This window comes from Vombatus ursinus, unplaced genomic scaffold (genome assembly GCF_900497805.2).
Source record: "Vombatus ursinus unplaced genomic scaffold, bare-nosed wombat genome assembly UNPS02014772.1, whole genome shotgun sequence".
Classification (NCBI taxonomy): domain Eukaryota; kingdom Metazoa; phylum Chordata; class Mammalia; order Diprotodontia; family Vombatidae; genus Vombatus; species Vombatus ursinus.
Window position 1 is genome coordinate 37,790,642 of NW_020954550.1, and position 20,700 is coordinate 37,811,341.

Here is a 20,700-nt window from a genome sequence, read left to right on the forward strand (position 1 = left end):
TAGCTGTCTTTGGTTAGTCTAATTTTTAAGGTGTTATTTTCTTCAGTATTTTTTTGGGTCTCCTTTAGCAAGCTATTGAATCATTTTTCAAGATTTTCTTGCATCACTCTCATTTTTCTTCCCAATTTTTCTTCTACTTCTCTCACTTGATTTTCAAATCCTTTTTGAGGTCTTCCACGGCCTGAGACCAAGTCATATTTTTCTTAGAGGCTTTCGGTGTAGAAGCTTTGGCTTTGCTGTCTTCTGGTTGTACATTTTGATCTTCTTTGTCACCAAAGTAAGATTGTTTGCTCATGTTCCCAGCCAATTACTTAATTTTTAACTCTTTGTTAAGGTACGGTTCTGCTTCCAATGTGGAAAGTGTACTATCCCAAGCTTCAGGGGTTTTGTGCAACAATTTTCAGAGATACTTCTTATTTTCAGTTCTTCCAAGGCTGTAATGATCAATGACAAGGTGTTTACTCCTTTCCTGGCCAGTGCTCTGGTCTGTGAGTGACCACAAGCACTCTTTTCTGCCCTGGAACTGTGAGGAGAATTACCTCTCCACCGCTGCCACTAGATCTGCCACGCCGGCGTTCTTCCTTGCCCCAGGACTGCCACCCAGGACTGAGACCCAGATCCAAGCATGGGCAAAGCAAGAGAATCCTGCCTCAGTACCAGCAAAGAGATCTCTGTAATCTCCTTCTGATCAGCTGCTTGATCCCTCCACCATCTGTGGGCTGAGAGTTCCAGAAGCAATTGCTGCCACTGTGATTGGCACCCTAGGGCTGGATCATGCTCCTTTCTCACCCAGGTCCAACAGACCTTTCCCATTGACCTTCTAAGTTGTCTTTGGTATTTGTGGATTGAGAAGTCTGGAAGCTGCCACAGCTTCCTGTGATTTAGTCCCCTGAGGCCTGTTCTAGGTTTCCTCTGGCCCAGTCTTTGCCTGTGTGGCCCATGCTGAACTGTGCTCCTTTCCCAGACTGGCACAACAGATCTTTCCTATCAACTTTCCAGGTTGTCTTCGGCTGGAAATTTGTTTCACTCTGTCTTGTTGTGGGTTCTGCTGCTCTAGAATTTGTTTAGAGCCATTTTTATAGTTATTTGGAGGGGTTTTGGGGGAGCTCAAGCAAGTCACTGCCTTTACTCCACCATCTTGGCTCCGCCTCCCACAAAACTCTTTTTTAGAGGTAAAAAAGATGAACAACACTGAAAACCAAATAGGTATCACTTCAAGTCAAAATGTTACCACTATACATCTCATAATAGTAATTTGAGAATAACTTCAGTAATGTGGGCTCTCTAAGGCGGTGAAGGTAAATAATTAATTTCTTCATCAGAAATAGTTTATGTTTTATTCTGAACATTTCAGAAGCTTTTTTTTTGTTAGTAACTAAACATACAAGTGAGGTAAAATTTAGAAATAAAAAACGATATATAAAACACTGAAAATTTTAAACTGCTATTAGAAATGCTAGTATCAATTATTTTTAGGGGTAATTTGGTGGAGTAGTGGAGAGAGTGCTGAGCCTATGTTCAGAATGATCTGAGTTCAAATGAAGCTTCAGACACTTATTAGCTGTGTGACCATGGGTAAGTCACTTAAACCCTGCTTGCCTGAGTTTTCTCATCTATAAAATGGGGATAATGACAGCACTTACCTCTCCCAGCTTTGTAAAGATCAAATGAAATTAGTATTTGTAAAGTGCTTAGCACAGTGTCTGGCACACAGCATGCGCTATGTAAATGTTAGCTATAATAAAAATAATAGCAAATATAAAATACAGTGTGATGATTCACATTTGATGTTTTCAAGTAATTATGCATATTCAGATGTGACAACTATTTAACTTATTGAAAAAAACAGTTTTTGACTTTTCATCCTACCTTAATGCCCTCTTCATCATTTACTCTGCGGATCATTTTCACACACATCTCTGTGATTTTGGGAAATGTTGGTTGTTCAATACATATATCTCTCAGAATCTTTATTACCCTTTTTCTGACACTGATACCAGTATCCTAGAAAAAAAAATTATGCCATTCTTAAGAGTCAGAAAAATCATGACACTATGTATTAGATAATGAAATGACAATAAAATGGTAAAACACCCAATATATAGCAAAATTACTACTGAAAAATCTGTCATGTGAGTTTTCTTAATTTCATAGATAAACATGGTGAACATGGGAGTTATATGATCATTACAATAGTTTGAATATTTCAATATTTGTCTATTACACATTTTTTTCAAAATGTCCTTGTAATTGAAGTAACTATTCTGAATACAGTCATATTATTTAATTACTAATAAAATAGTAAATAATTATTTACGTGATAGTAGAATTTTTTTTTAAATAAGAAAGTAATATCTAAGAGGGCAGGTAGGTAGCACATTGAGTTAGAATGCTGGGTCTGGAGTCAGGAAGACTCATTTTCCTGAGTTCAAATCTGGCTACAGACACTTACTAGCTGAGTGAAACTGGGCAAGTAACTTAACCCTGTTGGCCTCAGTTTCCTCATCTGTAAAAGAAGCTGGGGAAGAAAATGGCAAACCATTCTAGTATCATTGCCAAGAACATCCCAAATGTGATCATGATGGATACAACTGAAAAACAATATCCAAGAGCTGAAAACAGTACTATCTTAAAACCACAATTGGCTACACTATTCTACAGGAAGGTGCTGATAACCATTAAATACAGTGAGAGAATTACTTTATAATTCCCATGTGATAGTCTTTTATCTACTAACAATTCCTTGTGTATTTTTAAACTATTATACATTGTTGACCCATACTTATGTTTACTGTGCCCCTTAAAGATACTTTTATATCAGATTTTACACATAAAATTACTTCCATCTCGTATTTGTATAATATATTTTTCTCCTCTCATTCTGTACCATCCCAAATAAAACTCATTTGGATGGCATTTCGAGTAGTGATTTTTCATGCTTGCAAACAAGCACAATTTCCCCCATTTTCATGGATGAAAAAACAGGTGACTCAGTAAATATTCTTTTATCTCATAGCCAGAAACTGTTACTTATTTCAAAAGTGGAAGTATCACTGACACTGAAACTACTTTAATCTATCACACTGTTCTCAATGGCGGTAGGAATGGCATGCATAATTATGTATCACTATATATACATATGAGAGAGTTTTAGAACATTTTACTAGTGTAGATAGCTCTCTTCTAAACAGCACGTGCTATGATTCTAAGCACAGCGTTATTTTTGACTGTACTATACTAGTTTTCAATCATTTATTACTATTTTACTGAATTTGGCTATTTTCATTAAAACAACAACCAAAAAGGAAAACAAGGAAATATTACTTTTATATAGACAAGCATGGCAATGATAATACTACTATGATGAATTTGCTATATATTAGTAATTCACAGTTTCATACACAATCCTCAAATTCTAGCCTTTTTTGTACTATGATGAATTTACTATATATTAGTAATTCACAATTTCATACACAATCCTCAAATTCTAGCCTTTTTTGTTGATTTTCTAGAATTCTTGCTCACTCTCTATTTTCTCATTGGAAGAAATCTCTGGCTTCTAACATTGTTTTAACTAATTTTAAATAAAATTCTGAAAAAGAGGCAGTAACTCAGAATGTATCAAAATCAAGAAACAAGCTTATTTATAAGCATAAGTAGAAATCCTAAATCCTGTCTCTGAATTGCCATATGATCTTGAGTAAGACAAGCCACCTTAAAATGAGCCTATCCTTTCCTCAGGAAGCTGCTTAAGATGAGTTAACTACAGAGCAATTAGCAAAATAAACAGTATAATATACACAGACTTCAATAATTTCATTTTGTGAGTACTCCTTCCACTTATGCAGAATGCGATCTTTCTACAACTTGGATTTTTTTTTTTGCCAAAGAATTCCTCAGTCTACGGCCAAGCTGGTTGAAAAGCCACTTTAAATATAAGCATAATCAGTTCTTCCAACTTTATTACTTAAAAGTACAATAAGACTTTTGGGACACCTGGTATAGTCTGTCAATAAGCCTACAGTCAAAGTGTTTCCAGTTTGGTACCAATGACTGTACTTGGTATATTATTAGTTTCTTCACAAAATTGTTATTTATACGTTGAATCAAATTCTTGAATTTTTATTAAAAACACATTTTAGAAACATAGGCAACTCCTCATATGTTGAAGAAGTTGTAAGGATAACAATTTATCATCTCAATTACACGAATCAGGGAGGCCTGAAAAAAGAAAGTTTGTCTTAACAAATAGAGCAATATAATGAAAATGAGTTATATCACAAAACAAACCTACCAATATTCGTTCAATCAGCATGTCATAATACTGTTCAGCGAGCTGAGGTCGACAGAGCACAAATCGACCTAATAATTCTACTGCTGCCTCACGGACACTAGTGGAATTATCCATTAATCTTCCATGGACACCCCGTTGCATATCCAACTAAAGAAAAATGCAAATTATACATTGTTGACAGGTGGAATTGATCACTATGGAGAGAAAAACAAAAATACAAACAATTTCTCTTTTTTGCTTTTTTGTTTTCTGTTTTACCCTTGCTAAAATGCTGGGGTCTACAGCAACAACCTCAGATAAACACTTCATGGCTTTTGTTCGAACAGCTATTGCATTTTCACCAAGTACTCGTAGAATCTGGTAAGAAAAAGTAGAAATCCTAATGAATTTTATAAAGTGGCAGAATATACAGAATGCAAAATAATGCAGCAAAAGAACATATAACAAAAACTAAAATCAACATTTAGAAATCTAACCACTTCCTTTCATTTTGATAAGTTTGGTAAAGTAGGATAGTGTAATCCTGGTGACCTAATTCAAGTAGCAAAAGGAAGTGCATGTTGAAAACTACAGATTCTAAAATTTTGGGCATTCCTATTGTCTTGATAATCTTCAACTTAATACAGCTATTACTGTGATGCTTCAGTTGCAAGAAGGATATACAACTCCACTGATACCTCTGTCCAAATGACTTTTATTAAGGTAACCAGTACAAATGAAATCATAACAGTGAGTTATGACCTTTTATATAAGTGTCCCAAAATATAATTTCTAAAACTACTCTTCTAAACTGATAAAATCATGCACATTTCTAGATGTGGTTTCTTTCTTGCTCCTTTTTTTTTGTAAGGTTTTTTTAAGGTTAACAGAACAGGTTTTAAATGATTTTCCAAAATAAATACATGGCTAAAAAGTAAAACTGAAGATTTTACATATATTGTGACTTCCTAATGCCACAATCTATCTGATAATGCCTCATTATGCATTGGTAAATTTTACATTCAGAAAAAGCAGGCATGGCAAAAAAATGAAATAATACAAAGAAAATCTGTGCAATTTATTAAATTGCTTATTAAATAATTGTGCTCAAGAATGCATATTGTACTACAGGTCTGGAATCCGTAAACCAACTCTATTTCACTGCACAAAAACTTTCTGCAATTACCTGTGTCAAATAAATATCGAAGCTCTGGGCAAACGGCCTCATAGAGGCCAAGTATCTTACAATCAAGCAAGCATCTTCATAGTCCACAGTATCAGAATTCATCCTGTAAGAAGTCATTAAAAATTTTTTTCACAAAAATTTTTTAAGAAGGAAAATAAAATAAAAATGTGATTATGCATTTATGTCAAATATATATTTCTCCTGCAGAACTTACTTTAACGTACTGAACTGAGAAGGTGTGGTTTTAATAATGCTTCGAAGAAACTTTTTCCGACCTTCAGCTCGATGCATGATTTGACCAGTTGTTTCGACCTCCTTTGCATGATGTGTCCCTTCTGATGAATCCTCATCTTTCTGTGATTTCATTGCTTTTTCTGTCTCCAAAGTTGTATCTCGAAACCACTGAGCTATGTAAAACTTACGAGAAAACTAGGGAGAAAATATATAGACTTGAGATTGATAGAGCTATTAATGTCATAATTTAGAATACTGATTTATTATGCATTGTTACAGATAATTTTAAAAAATGCCAAATCTAACTACATAAAAGTTCATGGGAATATGAAGGTTTGGAGAAAATTAGAATAGTCCTAAGGCCTTTAATGAGAGAGGACTTTTATGATTGTTGAAAAAAAAAAGAGACCTTTTTTTTAATGGATATAACTTCGTGAAATAGATCCAAAGAAATCTGGAGCAAAAAGGAACCTTAAAATAATTTTATGTTAACCTCTTTTATTTTACAGATGAGGAAACTCAGGTCCAGAAACATCAAAGAAATTGCCCAAGTTCACATAGCTACAAAGTAGCAAAGATTCTACATCAGAAAACCAAAAATTTCAAGTCCAGGCTTCTTTCCCTTACACCATCCTAACCCACATACTATTTCACACAAAATATAGGACACAATAACAGTATTCACATAAGAACAGTGATATACACAATCAAGATAATTCCATGCTTGGGACCACCTAAAGCATTAGGAATTAAACAGTGAAAGCTTAAAAAAATGTGTCTTTGGTGTTTTGAGTTTTTTTTCCCTTCACTAAGAATATAGCACTAATCAGTAAAATAATTTTAAGTAGTCATACTATCTTCTACCTCTGACATTAATTCATGACATTAAATAGCAGCAATTAGCACAGTCTGGGATAGTAGGAGGAGGCAAGTTAGACTAGCCTGAAGTTGAAAGGAAAATACTCAACAGCATTTTCTTTAAGAAGTATCCTTCATTCTTATGCCTGATATGTTACCTAAAATTACACCTAGGTATTATGGCAATAAATGTACAGCAAAATCTAGACATGAGCTGTATAACAAACAAAATGATGCTGTGATAGACTTAAAAACATTAGGCTTCACTTCTGGGAGGCTTTAGAGACTATAGTAAACTTTATGTTACAAAAAAAATAGGACAAAGGCTTTTTAGTATTTGCTTTTCAAATATTTTTTAAAAAAAACAATATGGTAGCAGATGGATCTCCTAACAATCCACTACTGATTGAACTAAATAACTGTCTAGTCTTCTGAAATTATCACAACTCTTTTTTGGTGATTAGCTCTATTATAAAACTATTAAAGAGCAAGATTTAGTGTAAGACAGGTCCACCTGAATTCAGAAAGTCCAAACTATAAGAAATTCTCAAATTAGGGACCACAGGTATAAGGTTTATAGTGATACTTCAGTGTACTTTACTAACTAGAAAATTATCTTTATGTGCAATTCAAATCATTGTTGCAAAATAGTTGATTACTATCTTCTAATAACCATTTTTAATGTATTTCAAGATAGAGTCAATCCTTTGTTCTCTCTAGAAATAAAGATTTCCAACATCTTTAGCATCTTGTACAAGATGCAACTTTTCTTTCTTTCTTTCTTTTTTTTTTGGGGGGGGCAAAGCAATCAGGGTTAAGTGACTTACCCAGGGTCACACAGCTAGTAAGTGTCAAGTGTCTGAGGCTAGATTTGAACTTGGGTCCTCCAGGGCTGCTACTCTATCCACTGGGTCATCTAGCTGCCCCAAGATACAATTTTTCAACTTTCTATAAGGCCCTACCCAAATATAATTGACACAGCCAAAGAAGAAAATGGAACCCTACCACCAGTGAAGGATCAGTCTCAGTGTTTTCATCCAAGTAATCTAGCAAAGCCTTTTGCAACTGTTGAATTTCATCTTCCCCTCCTGTAACCTGCAGTATAGTGAATAAATACTTATAAGATTTTAATTCGTGATACGAAAATATCTAGTTGAATGAAGAATTAAGTTGTTAGAGAATGAGGATGAGACACTATTTAAATACAGAAATAAAAACAAAAATATGATAGGAATTTGAAAAGTGAAAAAAAAAAAACCTACATTCTTAATTTAAGGCTTTATTCTTCATATGGAGTACTTTTCTTCCAAAGAGTTTATTCTTTAGATAGGTACACAGTATAAAAACTTTCAAAATAACATATCTCTTGAGAGAAACAATAATTTCTCATTCCAGTTTTAACCACATGCAGAGAGGAACAAAAATAACCCTTTCCCCTTGAATGCTTATTTCCAATCTGGCAGGCCAGCTCAAAGAATGATGCTCAAATATCATAATATGAGTACATATATTCTGAAATCTATGCTACTATATGCTGCCTAATTTTTTTGAAACTACTTAAAATATAAAATCCTGAAGAATAAAATTGATATGTCTTTAGATTTGTATTACAGACACTTTATTCCATGGTGGGACAACAAATTAAAAGTAAAGCAGTTAATAAGATCTAGAGAGCAAGAGATTCTTTCTGCCATGAGGGGTCTACAGAGTTTTCTTCTCAGACTTAAGTGTATTTGGCATTACTACTTGAGCTGTCCCTTAATATGGTGTCTAGTACAGTGCCAGGGCCAAGTATGGAGTGAAGGGCACATATTGAACTTTCATCTCAAACTTAAATTATTAGCTGGTTTTAATTTTCTCTTTGAAACCTTGAAAAACCATTACATATTCAAATTACTTCCTAAAATTAGTCCTTTATAAGAAAAAGCCTTTTATAAGAAAACAAACTGTTACCTAATAACAAAAGCATTTATGAAAATGCTACATTGAACTATATTATAGACTAAAACAAGCTTCCTGTCTTTTCTACAATTTTATTTCTATAGTGTGATACCTGTTTTAAAATTCGGGCGATAGATCCTTGATCCATTTTGCTTGTAACAGCATCTTTTCTCAATCGTGCAGCTACTGTTCCAAGATAATCAAGAGATGCCACTCTTAAAGCCATCTCTGTTGACTTATTGCTGAACTGATGAACCTAAACACCAAAATTAAGTTGGATTTCATTTTATTTATAGACAACATTTTGGCCAAAATACCATCATATCAAATCATCTTAAAACTTCATATCTCTTTGTAACAACATTTGTGTTACAGACACAAATGTTAAACTGATAGAGTCTAAAAACTTTGACTTGTAGGTTGTCCTTTTTGCTGAATCATAAACTATGAAGAGGGAGAGTAATGTTAATGAGGATAGAAAAATAGGTGAGGGCCAGGTTTCGAAGTTTTTTAAGAACTGAACAGGGAAACATATATTTTATCCTAGAGGCAATAGGCTCAAATAGGAGAGTTGACAGGATAGAGGAATGCCATGGCCAGTTCTAAGCTTCAGGAAAATCACTTTGCCCAAAGTGTGTAGGATGGACTGCAGTGGAGAGACTTGAAGCAGGAAGGTCAAACAGAAGGATGTTGCAATAATCTAGGTGAGAGGGGTGCATTTTCATGTGCAAGCAAGAACTTGTGGGGTAAGTCCATTTGTGTTTTTTTTTTTAAATAGACATCTTTAAAAAACAAACTATTAGTAATATAATTCCACAAGGAACTGCTAGAATTAAAGTCACATAATTAGTGGCAGAAGCAGGAAAAGAGACAATAGCTCTGGAGTTACCCATATTCTATTACACTTTGCTGCCTACTTGAGTTCTTATTATTAAAGAAATTTAAGATTAAGATGTTACCATACTCTTTAGTTCATAGTCGAAATTTACATAGCGCTTTAAGATTTGCAAAGCATCTTATATCAATTGTTTAATTCCATCCTCATAACCAGTCTACTTAGGCACTACGAGTATTATTAGTCCCATTTTACAGATATAAATGGTACAAAGACATTAAATGCCATGTCCACAGTCACAAAGCTAGATGGAAGTAAAATTCAAACCCTGGTCTCTTCTGACTCTAGGTGCTACATACATTCTACTATGCCATGCTGCCTTTATATCAAGTAGCTTCAAATAAGTTAACAGCTAAGATTCTAAACCTTTTAATGTTTCATATTTCAAAAATCTAAATGTGGTCTTAAAAATCACTGCTAATATAACAACATTTTGATAGGAATTCCCCTTATTGAATCCATTAAATAAACATTGCCCAGTCTTCTCAGGCTGGCCCAGAAATGGCCTTCTTGTGTGTAATGCCAGTTTGGAGATGAGGAGCTATGTCAGGCAATACTCCTTACCTCAGATCAATGAGGAACATTTGCATCAATCTATCTATCAATTGGACTAAAATTTCAAAAGGTATCAGAAATTTACACGAGTTAATTTTTTAACTTGATAGATATCTGAAAATGTTAGAAAAAGAAAAAAAAGCAAAAATAAAAAGAACATTCTTGGGTGCTATCTTTTCCATAAACCTTTTTACATTTCTACCATCTTCACTCAGACCCTGGTAGAGACGGCACAGGACCCTAAGCCGAAGAGCCCCACAAACCACTGGCCTTACTTCTAAGCTTGTTCTCTTAGCTATCATGGGGGGGGGGGAAGGGACAATGACAAAGACAGGACTTTGTAGAGTAGGGGCCAGTCATCTCTATCACCAATGCCAGTTGTTGACTATTAACAACCAGCAGGTAAGCCCCCAAACCCTGAGAACAGAAGCACTTCCCACTGGTACTGCTTCCAATCTGACCTCCCCTCCCAGCATAGTTCAAGGAAACACTGCTTGTGTACATGTCACCCATCAACTTACACAATGTAGCCCTTACCTCCTTAGCAGCCACAACTATTACAGACTAGGCAAAGAAAACTTTCCACCAAAGCTCTTGGCACTGTCAAATGGTTTAACAACATAAATCGATATAGTTAGGTTAATGGAAATGACAATGCCCATTACTATCTGCTTTGCAGCTGAAACTTCCATATATGCTGCCTTCTCATCTTAGAAGGTGAGCTCCCTGAGAACAGGGATGGTCTTGTTTTCCTATTTGTATCCTTAGTGCTTAATATAGTACTCTGTACATAGTGTTTAATTACTGCTCTTTCATTCATTCATTTGAAATATTTCAGAGTAAAATTTCAAAATGAAATATCTCATTTTGTCATTACTGTGTTCCAAATTTAAAACCTCAAGTAAGGAGAATTTAACAACTTGGGGTCAAATGATACCCCTGTCCATTTTTCTCAAATCATGTACCAAAAAAAAAAAATCTATTAAAACTGCAATTAGTGGATCATTTTACCTAATCTAATTATACGAAACATTTGAAAGCTAATAAAATGAAAATTTATGAAAAGTTACTTTGTAAAGTATTGGATGTTATTATCCACATAAGAGAAAAATATTTGACTTCTTAAACTCAGACAAGATATACAGCATACATCTACATTATGCTGTCCAGAAGTATTCTAATAATTTAAAATTCTATATTCTTACCAAGAGTCTCCCTAACAAGCTAAGTAATAATTCGGCAGCTGGCCATTCTGGCTTATTGACTGTAGAAAGGAGATCTTGAACAAAATTTTCAAAGAGTGGTCTGTAATCTTCTTCACCTTGCTTACTCCCACATCTGTTCAAGACAAGTAATAAAGGAGATGAATTTAAACACTGGCTTTTCATAAAAAGAGCTGATACAAATCTCTTAGATATCCCAGTTCAAGCAAAAGGTAAATATATATCCATTTAATTAAACATGGCTTTAAATAGGCTATTTTAAATACTATATCACAACCCTCAAAGGTGTCCTTTTCTTTTAAATGCCCTTACTCATGATGTTCTACTTTATTTTTGTTACATTTATCCCTGATAACGTAACACATTATGCTTTGTGAGGTACTACATTCAATTAATCGAAATGAAAAATGCTCTCTCTCTCTCTAGCATCTCATGTTTTTTAACCTTGGCTCCATTTTCATTTATTCCTTCCATCCTTTCTCCATAGACTCGTGAAACCATATTTTCTATAAAAGGAAAATGATAATCTGAATCTAGTTTTATAGCTTTTCATAGACCAATATGCTGAAAAACAGACATACTATGGGATTTTACTTATATTCCCCCTTTCCCCATTTTAAAAATTTCATATTTTATTTTTTCCAATTACACATAAAAACAATTTTAACATCTTTTTTTTTATTCTTGAGTTCCAAATTCTATTCCTTCCTCCCTCCCCTCTGCCCTCCTTGAAAAGGCCAGCAATTTGAATAGGTTATATATGATTACACTCTCACTTTTTAAGGAAGATGGAGAGGAAATTCTGTGCTGTTCGCATAGCTGTCTCATAAGAATTAGTAATGACGACATCCTGATCCACCTAAAATAAGAAAAATTAATTTAGATTATAGGAAAAAATAACCTACAAAGTAGCACTGTCACTGGAGTGTGCTATTATTGAATGTTTACAGTCACCACAACAAAGCATCAGTTGTAATAAGTGTTAAAAAAAAAATCCACTTATATCCTAAAAATTTTGGCAATAATCTTACACTTTAAGTAAATTCTCATTTCTTACAAAAATTAATTTTAATACTGGTACAATAAAGTTAACTTAGTTTTTGTGTGTGTGTGTGTGAATAAATAAATAAAATAAAAATAAATTAAAAATTATTAAGGATCAACTCAGCAAATGAATTCAATATGAATACATGTGTATATAACTAGCAATGATCTACTTTTCCAAAGGTCAGGATAAGAGGAAGTTGTGGCCAACATTACAAAGAGGGCCTTAAACAAGACATTAAGAAAAATTACTTGAAGAATATACAGTAAAAGAAAAAAAGACTATAGCAGATGATCAAGGGTCTAGGATGATTTGCTTGAAGTTAAGTTAAAACTGGGATGCTGGAAAAAGAATTCAAAAGAACTGAGATTAAACACGGATTACTGCTTGGTCAATAACAGACCAGCTGGTTTCATGCATTAATAACACTTGAATAATGTCCTGTATTTGTATAACACTTTTTAATATGTTCTCACATATTATATCAATAAGTCCTTATAAAAGGTAAAAGCAAGGTGGGTAGACAGGTTAGCTATTATCACTACCACTTTACAGATAAGGACACAGACTTACTCAGGAAGGCCAAATAACTTGCATTTGAGCTGTAACTGTGGTCTTCTGACTGACTCTAAATCAAGTGCTTGCTTTATGACACACCCTATCTTCTTGTAAATTATTTATGAATTGTAAATGACATGGCTAAATCATGTTCCTACTAATTTCCATGATAACCTTAGACATGCATTCTTGTGGGAAAAAAATTTGTCTTTAAATCCCCCAAGAAAAATCCCATTTATCATGAACATTTGTTTCAAAGAGCACCAAGGAGAAAATAATTTTACAAAAGTCACTATGTCACTAAGTGAGAGTTTAATTTAGGCATAGACATATGCATAAAAACATATTCAATATACTTAAAAAAAATGTTCCTTACTTTTTTGTTTGATTCCTCTTCTGAATTAGAGTCTTTCTCTGCTGATGGTAGGTGTACTACACATTGAATAAGTTGTAAAACCAGTGCAGTCACCATCTGAATATACATAGGCTCGCCATCCATATCACTACTATTCAATCTAAGAACAGGAAATAAAAAACATAATTATGCAGAATATTCTGGATAATTTGAACTTAAAAATATTTTAGTGTATTTAAATATTTGGTGATTACACTATTATTAATCTAGTTTTACAGGGGAATATTTGGCTCATGAAAATATTAAGAAAGATCCCCAAATTCTTAAAGTCAATCAACAACAACCATATAGCTATCAAATTAGAACTGAAGGGGTCCTTTCATTTTAGAGATGAGGAAACTGAGGCTCAGAAAAGTAAAGTGACTTGACCAAGGCAAGTGGCAGATTTGTGAATCTGAAGCCTGATCCCATTCCTTAAAATCTATTGCATTCTCTTCCTTTATGCCAAACTGTCTTCTTCATCCACTGAGTACCCACTGTGCGGAGACTCTGCACTAGCAGGGGCAGAAGACAGTTACAACAGAAAGCATAATGTGTAGTTCTTGTTTAAAACTGAATACAAAGTGAGACACAAAGCAATACTTTTGACAAAAATATGATAAGCATAAAAACTTACTATTTTTATAGTGATATTCAAATGTAAATTAAGTACTTAAGTAGAATAAAGGAAATATTACAGAAAGATAACAAAGTTTTTGCAGTTTTAAATGCTAAGTAAGATATGGTTTGAGTAAGAAGGATGGGGAGAAGCCGTTAGATTGGAAAACACTGAAAAACACTCTTTAAGCTAGTTCCTTTTATTGTTGCATTCAGAGCAGAAAAGAATATTTATTTTAATGGCAAATTATTTCCAAACCCTAACAAAGTAGTGAAGTTTATTCATTTTACATAAAGTATCACAAGTTATCATCTATATAACACGTGAAAAAGTCTAAAAAATGTGGCTGACTGAGAAAAGCTGTAAACTATGAAATACTTTAAGGCACATGGAATAAGAAGTTTTCTTAGAGAAAAAAAAAAAAGCAAAACCTACTCTAAAACTCCAGATACTAACTTTTAGTTTTCTATTACTGTGCAAAAAGTTTTCTTACAATCTTGATTATGTCCAAAGTCAGATGTCAATGGCTTAAACTTCGAAGAGGAAGAAATTATTAATGGTATAAGTGAAAAACATTCAGTGCTTCATCTATTTATTTTTTGGTAGTATGGTCATTTCGCTCCCTGTATTAGTAAGTGAAATATTTGCTGACTAAGGAGCTTTCTGGGTTCCTTCAGTCTTGAGGAACAAGAGATTTGCCGCAGTTAAAGTTCTGTATAAAATTATAATTCTTATTGTGAATGTCATCTCTGATGTACATTTCTCTCTTCTCATTATGGATTACTTATTTATATAGTTCAAGACTGAATTACTTCAATTGTACTCTATATCTTTACCTCATCACAATTCTCTGTCTTTGTTTTTTCTTTATTTTGATCTTTGCACTGACAAGTCAGTGGTCTGACTACACAGCTGATTCAAAGACAACTCTAGTATAAAAAATAAGTTTTCCCTGTCTATTAAAATATAATCTATTTAAATTTTTTGTACCATTACTTGGTGCTTGCTATGTCCAACTTCTACCACATCTTTTCTCCAATAAAATGCAAATGATATAAAAATGTAAAGCTTCTGTGTGGTTTGCAATTCTTTGGTGTCTTTCATTCCTTTCTCCTGAATTTGGCTTTTCTATATATTTATGGCTATCACTTTTCCCCACATTTGGGTTAGCCAGTGAATATCAAAGTGTATGTATATTTAATATGGAAGGTCTTAATGAGTTTTTGTAGAATTTTTCTACCTCTTTACCCTTAGTAACCAATGTTAGTTTTTAAGTGTAATTACTTTCAGAGCTGTCTTTTTGCAAATACTTATTAACGGCACTCTAATACAAGATAATCAGATATACCATAAAATAATATTTCTAATTAACTTTGGAAGTCAAATAAAACTATCCTGCCAACACTTTTATTTGTCTTTTCAAGGATGACTTGTGATGCATCCTGCAATGTCTTTCTTCTGATGTTATATATATGTCAAGAATATAAAAACTGATATGATTCAGCTTATACAACTGGATATTACACATTTATAATTCCAACAGTCAGTCAAAACAAGTTTATAGAAACAGTGATTATCACTACCCTCTGTCCCTGATTTCTATGACCTGGTTACAGTTACTGCAGGAACAGATGAGGGTCACACATGACTAAGGGTGTTGAATGGCTACACCAGTTTATGTTATAAACTTGTCTGCAAAATCTTATGAAAAATGGTAATTATGAGCAGTATCTTCTTATAAAGCAAAGAGAAGATGAGAATAAAATGAGTTTAATGTAAGACTGGCTACAAATCTAAGTAAGCAAAGTCAATCTCAAGGGTATTTAAGGATGAAATGAAAGTAGCAGAATAAATAGAAGAAACTGTAAAACATCCATAAAGATTACTCTAGCAAACTGTTTTCATCTTCAAAGTTGGTGAAACCACCACATTTAGACTCTAATTTCGCAGTCTTAGATGTTCTTATATGGAAGGCAGATATGGTATTAAGATCTCAAAGATGGAGAAAAAAGCAAGAATGGATCACACCTATATAGAAATCTATGCCAGAGGATACACAAATATGGGAGCACAAAGGGATCAATATGCAAATCCTCATAAAAAGAGGGAAGATACCAAAGATGTGGAAAAAAATAGCAGGACTTATTTAATGCCAAAAAAAAGTGATGAAGAAAACATCAATAACATAGTTATATGCTGATGAATGGAGGGCATACTCAGTCAGAGTATCATAAGGAATAAACAAGCTTTCATACATGTGTGTTTACATATATGTATATATACATACATGTATGTAAAATTTCTTGTTTGCTTGAAAGATGTAGGAAAAACAACATCCCATCATGCTTACTGATTATGAAAAAAATATCTGATCTGGCAGAACAAAACAGCGCTTTAAAGTGTCTTTTCTAAGGAAGTATCACCTCCATCAAAACTATTTAAGATTCTTTGAAAAAGCAAAAATAATCCTATTCAACAAACCTCTAAACATAAACATCAAGTAAGACATAAAACGAGGAGCTATATGATTGCCAAAGGTGTTTGCTGCTGTGATGGAGATGATTCAACATGGTTCAAGTTTAAGAAGTTTTTCTGTGGACAATGAAGTCCTCCAAATGCTCCTTTTTGTGATGACAGGTAATTGCATTAAGTTTTTGAATGCTGAACTGCCTGTCAGAAGAGATGTGTAACCATTCCAGAGAGTTTGACCATCCACACAGAAAGGACCAAATGGACAAAGAATGGTTTTTGCCCAAATTATAATGTACATTTGGATGGAAAATTTATAGAGCTTATTCATTAATATGTATATGAAGAGGGACACAGTGGATAGAACTCTGGTCTTGGAGTCAGGAGGACCTGAGTTCAAATCTGGCCGCACGACACTTGACACCTACTAGCTGTGCGACCCTGGGCAAGTCACTTAACCCCAACTGCCTCACCAAAAAAAGAAAAAAAAAGCATATGGAGGACAGACAATACAATGAACAACAAGTGAGATCTGGAGTTGAACAGAAAGAAAAGCGTGGGCTGGACTGCCCTCAGGAAATTGTAAAATTACTTTATGGTCTCATGCTTCCCATGGAAACAAAAGTCCATCTTTTTAAATATTTTTGCAGTGGTGTTGAATGGCAATAAAAAATGAAATACAACAGGATTTAAAGAATTAAAAACAAATATCACAAAGGTCAATGGAGAGGTGCACCATGAGACTCTTGCTGGTTTCAACATGTAACCAATGGGGAGCTTTGAAAATGAAGAAAATGAAGAGGGACATGGATGAGAGTTGAACAGTATGGGCCCGGAGGTTGTGATCTTTAAAGCTGGAGGGAAATCTCTAATTAATGGGATCACAGATCCTTTCAACTATTTTGAATATAAACATGCAGAGGAGTATAAGACGTAGAAATCTGAATTTCAGGTAATTTTTCCAAATAGTTGGGTAGTAGAATATTTAAGCTAAAGGTTAATAAGCCAGAACTGATCCCAAACTACACAAAGGTATTATTATGGTTCAGGAGAAACATTTATATTTCTGACAGAAAGCTACATATTTATGACAGAAAAAAGATTAACAGGGAATACAGTGCTATGCATATAGCTGATGATGGTGACAAGAAAGGAGATTAAACACACATTTACAAAAAACTAGCATTAGAATGACACTGTATACAAATTTTCCTTTTAAGGAAACCCATAATAAAATAGTAGTATGCAAATCACTACTGCATTATACATGGTCCAGAAAAAAAAATACAAAAACATAAAAGTGCCTTAGCAATGTAAGCCTAATTTTTGTGATTATCTATGCCAAATCAATTTTTTGGATTTGGAAGACTTTTTTTTTTTTTTAACATTTCAAAATTAATTTGGTTAACTTTCCTTGAAATACTATGTACATATATAGTAGAACAGGTTTCTAGAATGTTTTATACTTTAGTTGCATTATTAAAAAAAAATCTTCAAAAGGACAAATTCAAGAAACTTTTTAAATGATTTAAAATAAAGGGAAATGCACTGTATAGAATGACAGGGAGAGAGAATGTCACAAATGAGGAACAGTGAAGGGCAGAACCAAGACAGCAGGGTAAGAGGAAGAAGCACAGTACAGATTGCCCACAAAACATTCTTCACAAACATCTAGAAAAAAGCACCAGACAGGACTCTGATTGGAAAAGCCAAGGGAAAAAAAAAATAACACAGTGAGTCCTTTTTCCAGCCCAGAATGCTTCAGGAAGACTTAGGTCTACAGATTCTGGGGAAGGGATACAGCTAGGAATGTGCATGGCAGGAAGCATTCTAGCATCCAAGGACTGGGCAGGAAGCACCAAAGCATAAAGGAATCACAGGGGAGACCAGAACTAGTACAGAGGGCAAGAATCGGTGTCATGTGGCAGCTCTTTTGCTCACAACCCAGTTCTGGGTCATAGATCAAGGGCTGAGAGGAGTGGTCCCACAAGAGCCGTTGCTGGTGGGCCTGTATCCGGGGAATGAGCAAGGATAAGTTTTTTTTTTTAAAAAACACAATTGGGGTTAAGTGACTTGCCCAGGGTCACAAAGCTAGTGTTTGGTCTGAGGCTGGATTTGAACTCAGGTCCTCCTGACTTCAGAGCCCGTGCTTTATCTACTGCACCACCTAGCTGCCCCAAGGATAAGTTCTTTAAGCCTATAATAGCTATGTGGTTCTGGTCCCAGAAGTAGGGTGGGGACTTGTTTCTATTCTCCAGCCCAGAGTGGAAACCTGCAGCGGAACAGCCAGGGCAGGAATCCTAGACCAAAGGGGAGCCTACAGTTCAGTTTCTCTACACCTATAGACCCTTACAGCAGGCAAACAGTGGCTGACTGCAATAGCCACCTGTGGAAACTCTTAACCAGGGACAAACTGATAGGACCTAAACCTAGATCAAGAACTTGCAGACTTCAGACCAGGTGAGTGAGTAGATTTTGCCCAGGATCACGTCATTTTGGGAGCACTGAAATCTTGTAGGACACCAGTTTGAGTTGTGGAAATTCCACCCTGATTTTCTACCATTTAAGAATGGCACTCAGAGAATTTTCCTCATCATTTCCCACCTGGTTAATTTCTTGTACTGGATGATCTCTAGATGAGGTCTGGTGTTTACTGACCAGATGAAGTTTAGAAGCTCATCATTTTGCAAGATGAAATAAACTCTGAAATTCTCACCTTGTCAGATAATTTCCCACCCTGGCTGTAGGACTTCAACATGACCTGGGGTTCTGGGTAATCAGCACCACTGTCCTTTTCAGTTTCCTTTCATGTGTTGTCTCCCCCATTAGACCGTGAATTCCTTGAGAGCAGGTTATACCCTATGCCCCCCCCCCCTTTTTTGTATCTCCAGCACTTAGCACAATATCTGGCACACAGGAGGTGTTTAACAAACATTTATTGACTACTGACTGAAAGCAGCAGAGGGAAACAAGAGGACAGATGATTAGGTTAGACACTCCTCCCAAAAGTGTGTAGAGCCCAGAACAAAAATAAAGTCCAAAGTTGAGAAAAGGGCTGGAAGAATGAACAAAAACTAAACAAATACCACTATAAAGAGATATTAGAGTGACAGGAAGCTCAAGACACAAACCTAGAAGAAGGTTGCATGATTCAAACATATTTACAAGCAGAACCTTAAAGAAAAATGCAGCCTGGACACAAATCTAATCAGAATGCCTGGAAGAGTTAAAGCAAGAGTTTAAAAAAAAAAACAAACCCTAAAAAATTACTTGAAAAAAAAAATCAAGCGAGAGCCATGGAAGAAAGATATGAAAAGAGAATCAAAAGCTTGAAACAAGAAATTAACAAACAAAAAACCTAACTGAAGAAAATAACTTGGGGCAGCTAGGTGGTGCAGTGGATAGAGTTCTGGCCTTGGAGTCTGGAGGACCTGAGTTCAAATCTGGCCTCAGACCAAACACTTGACATGCACTAGCTGTGTGACCCTGGGCAAGTCACTTAACCCCAATTGCCTTAAAAAAAAAATTGTCCATATTCTTTGATTGTAATATTGCTTTTAGGTCTATGCCCCAAAGAGGAAAGACTCAGAGAAAGAGGAAAAAGACTCATCTGTACCCAAATATTTATGGCAGCTCTTTTTGTACTATCAAAGAAATGGAACCAGGGGTGGAGGTGGGAGTGGGAGTGGGATGAGGGTCATGCCCATCAATTGGGGAATGGCTGAACACGTTCCAATACATGTATGTGACAGAATGCTACTGTATAATAACAAATGTTGATAGTTTTAGAAAAAGCTGGGAAGACCCTCATTAACTAATTCAAAATCAAGTGAATAGAATCAAAAGAACAATTTATGTAATAATAATACGGTATGGTTTTGCCTGATAACATATATTGTAACAAATTTTGTTTTTATTGATTTCTCAAAAGGTAGAGGACGCAGAGACGGGAGAGAAAATAAACAACTGAGAATAAAATTGAATCACTAAAAAAAATGATATGATAGGCAAATAAGCTATTTGGCTTAAGCATAAAGAAATTGAGAAGGAGGGAGGTATATCAGCCTGAAGAGATAGATTGAAGTGCAACTGGGAAGGCTTAAAATGCCAAGGGAGTTTATATTTTGTTCTTGAGACAATGGTGAAGGACCACTGAATCTTCTTGTGAGGCACAGAATGAATGAAATCTTAGGAAGTTGCCCAGCTTCACTATCTTGCCAAGTTTTGGTTTTGTTTTGTGTTTTTGCCCCTTGTCTCCCTTTCATAGACTAGATTCCCAAGTTGTTAGGGATCTTAGATATCATCTAGTCTAACCCTTCATATTACAGATGAGGAAACTAAGGCCTAGAGAAGGTAAGTTATTTGATCAAAATTACAGAGTGGTAGAAATTAGATTTGATTCAAGCTTAGCACAGTGCCTGGCACATAGTAGGTGCTTAATAAATGTTTA

The 20,700-nt window shown here is 34.7% G+C and overlaps 1 protein-coding gene across 2 annotated transcripts in view; it reads right to left on the reverse strand.

Moving 5' to 3' along the window:
• NIPBL (NIPBL, cohesin loading factor) overlaps positions 1–20,700 on the reverse strand; it is a 261,926-nt gene that overhangs the window by 33,847 nt on the left and 207,379 nt on the right. For both annotated transcript variants that reach the window (XM_027863621.1, XM_027863622.1), the window contains exons 21-30: positions 13,145–13,283; positions 11,942–12,024; positions 11,148–11,280; positions 8,605–8,748; positions 7,557–7,646; positions 5,674–5,888; positions 5,460–5,562; positions 4,553–4,651; positions 4,295–4,441; positions 1,870–2,004 (exon numbers count right to left, since the gene is read on the reverse strand). In XM_027863621.1, coding sequence (XP_027719422.1) covers positions 1,870–2,004; positions 4,295–4,441; positions 4,553–4,651; positions 5,460–5,562; positions 5,674–5,888; positions 7,557–7,646; positions 8,605–8,748; positions 11,148–11,280; positions 11,942–12,024; positions 13,145–13,283 — 1,288 coding nt within the window. The remainder of the gene's footprint in view (positions 1–1,869; positions 2,005–4,294; positions 4,442–4,552; positions 4,652–5,459; positions 5,563–5,673; positions 5,889–7,556; positions 7,647–8,604; positions 8,749–11,147; positions 11,281–11,941; positions 12,025–13,144; positions 13,284–20,700) is intronic.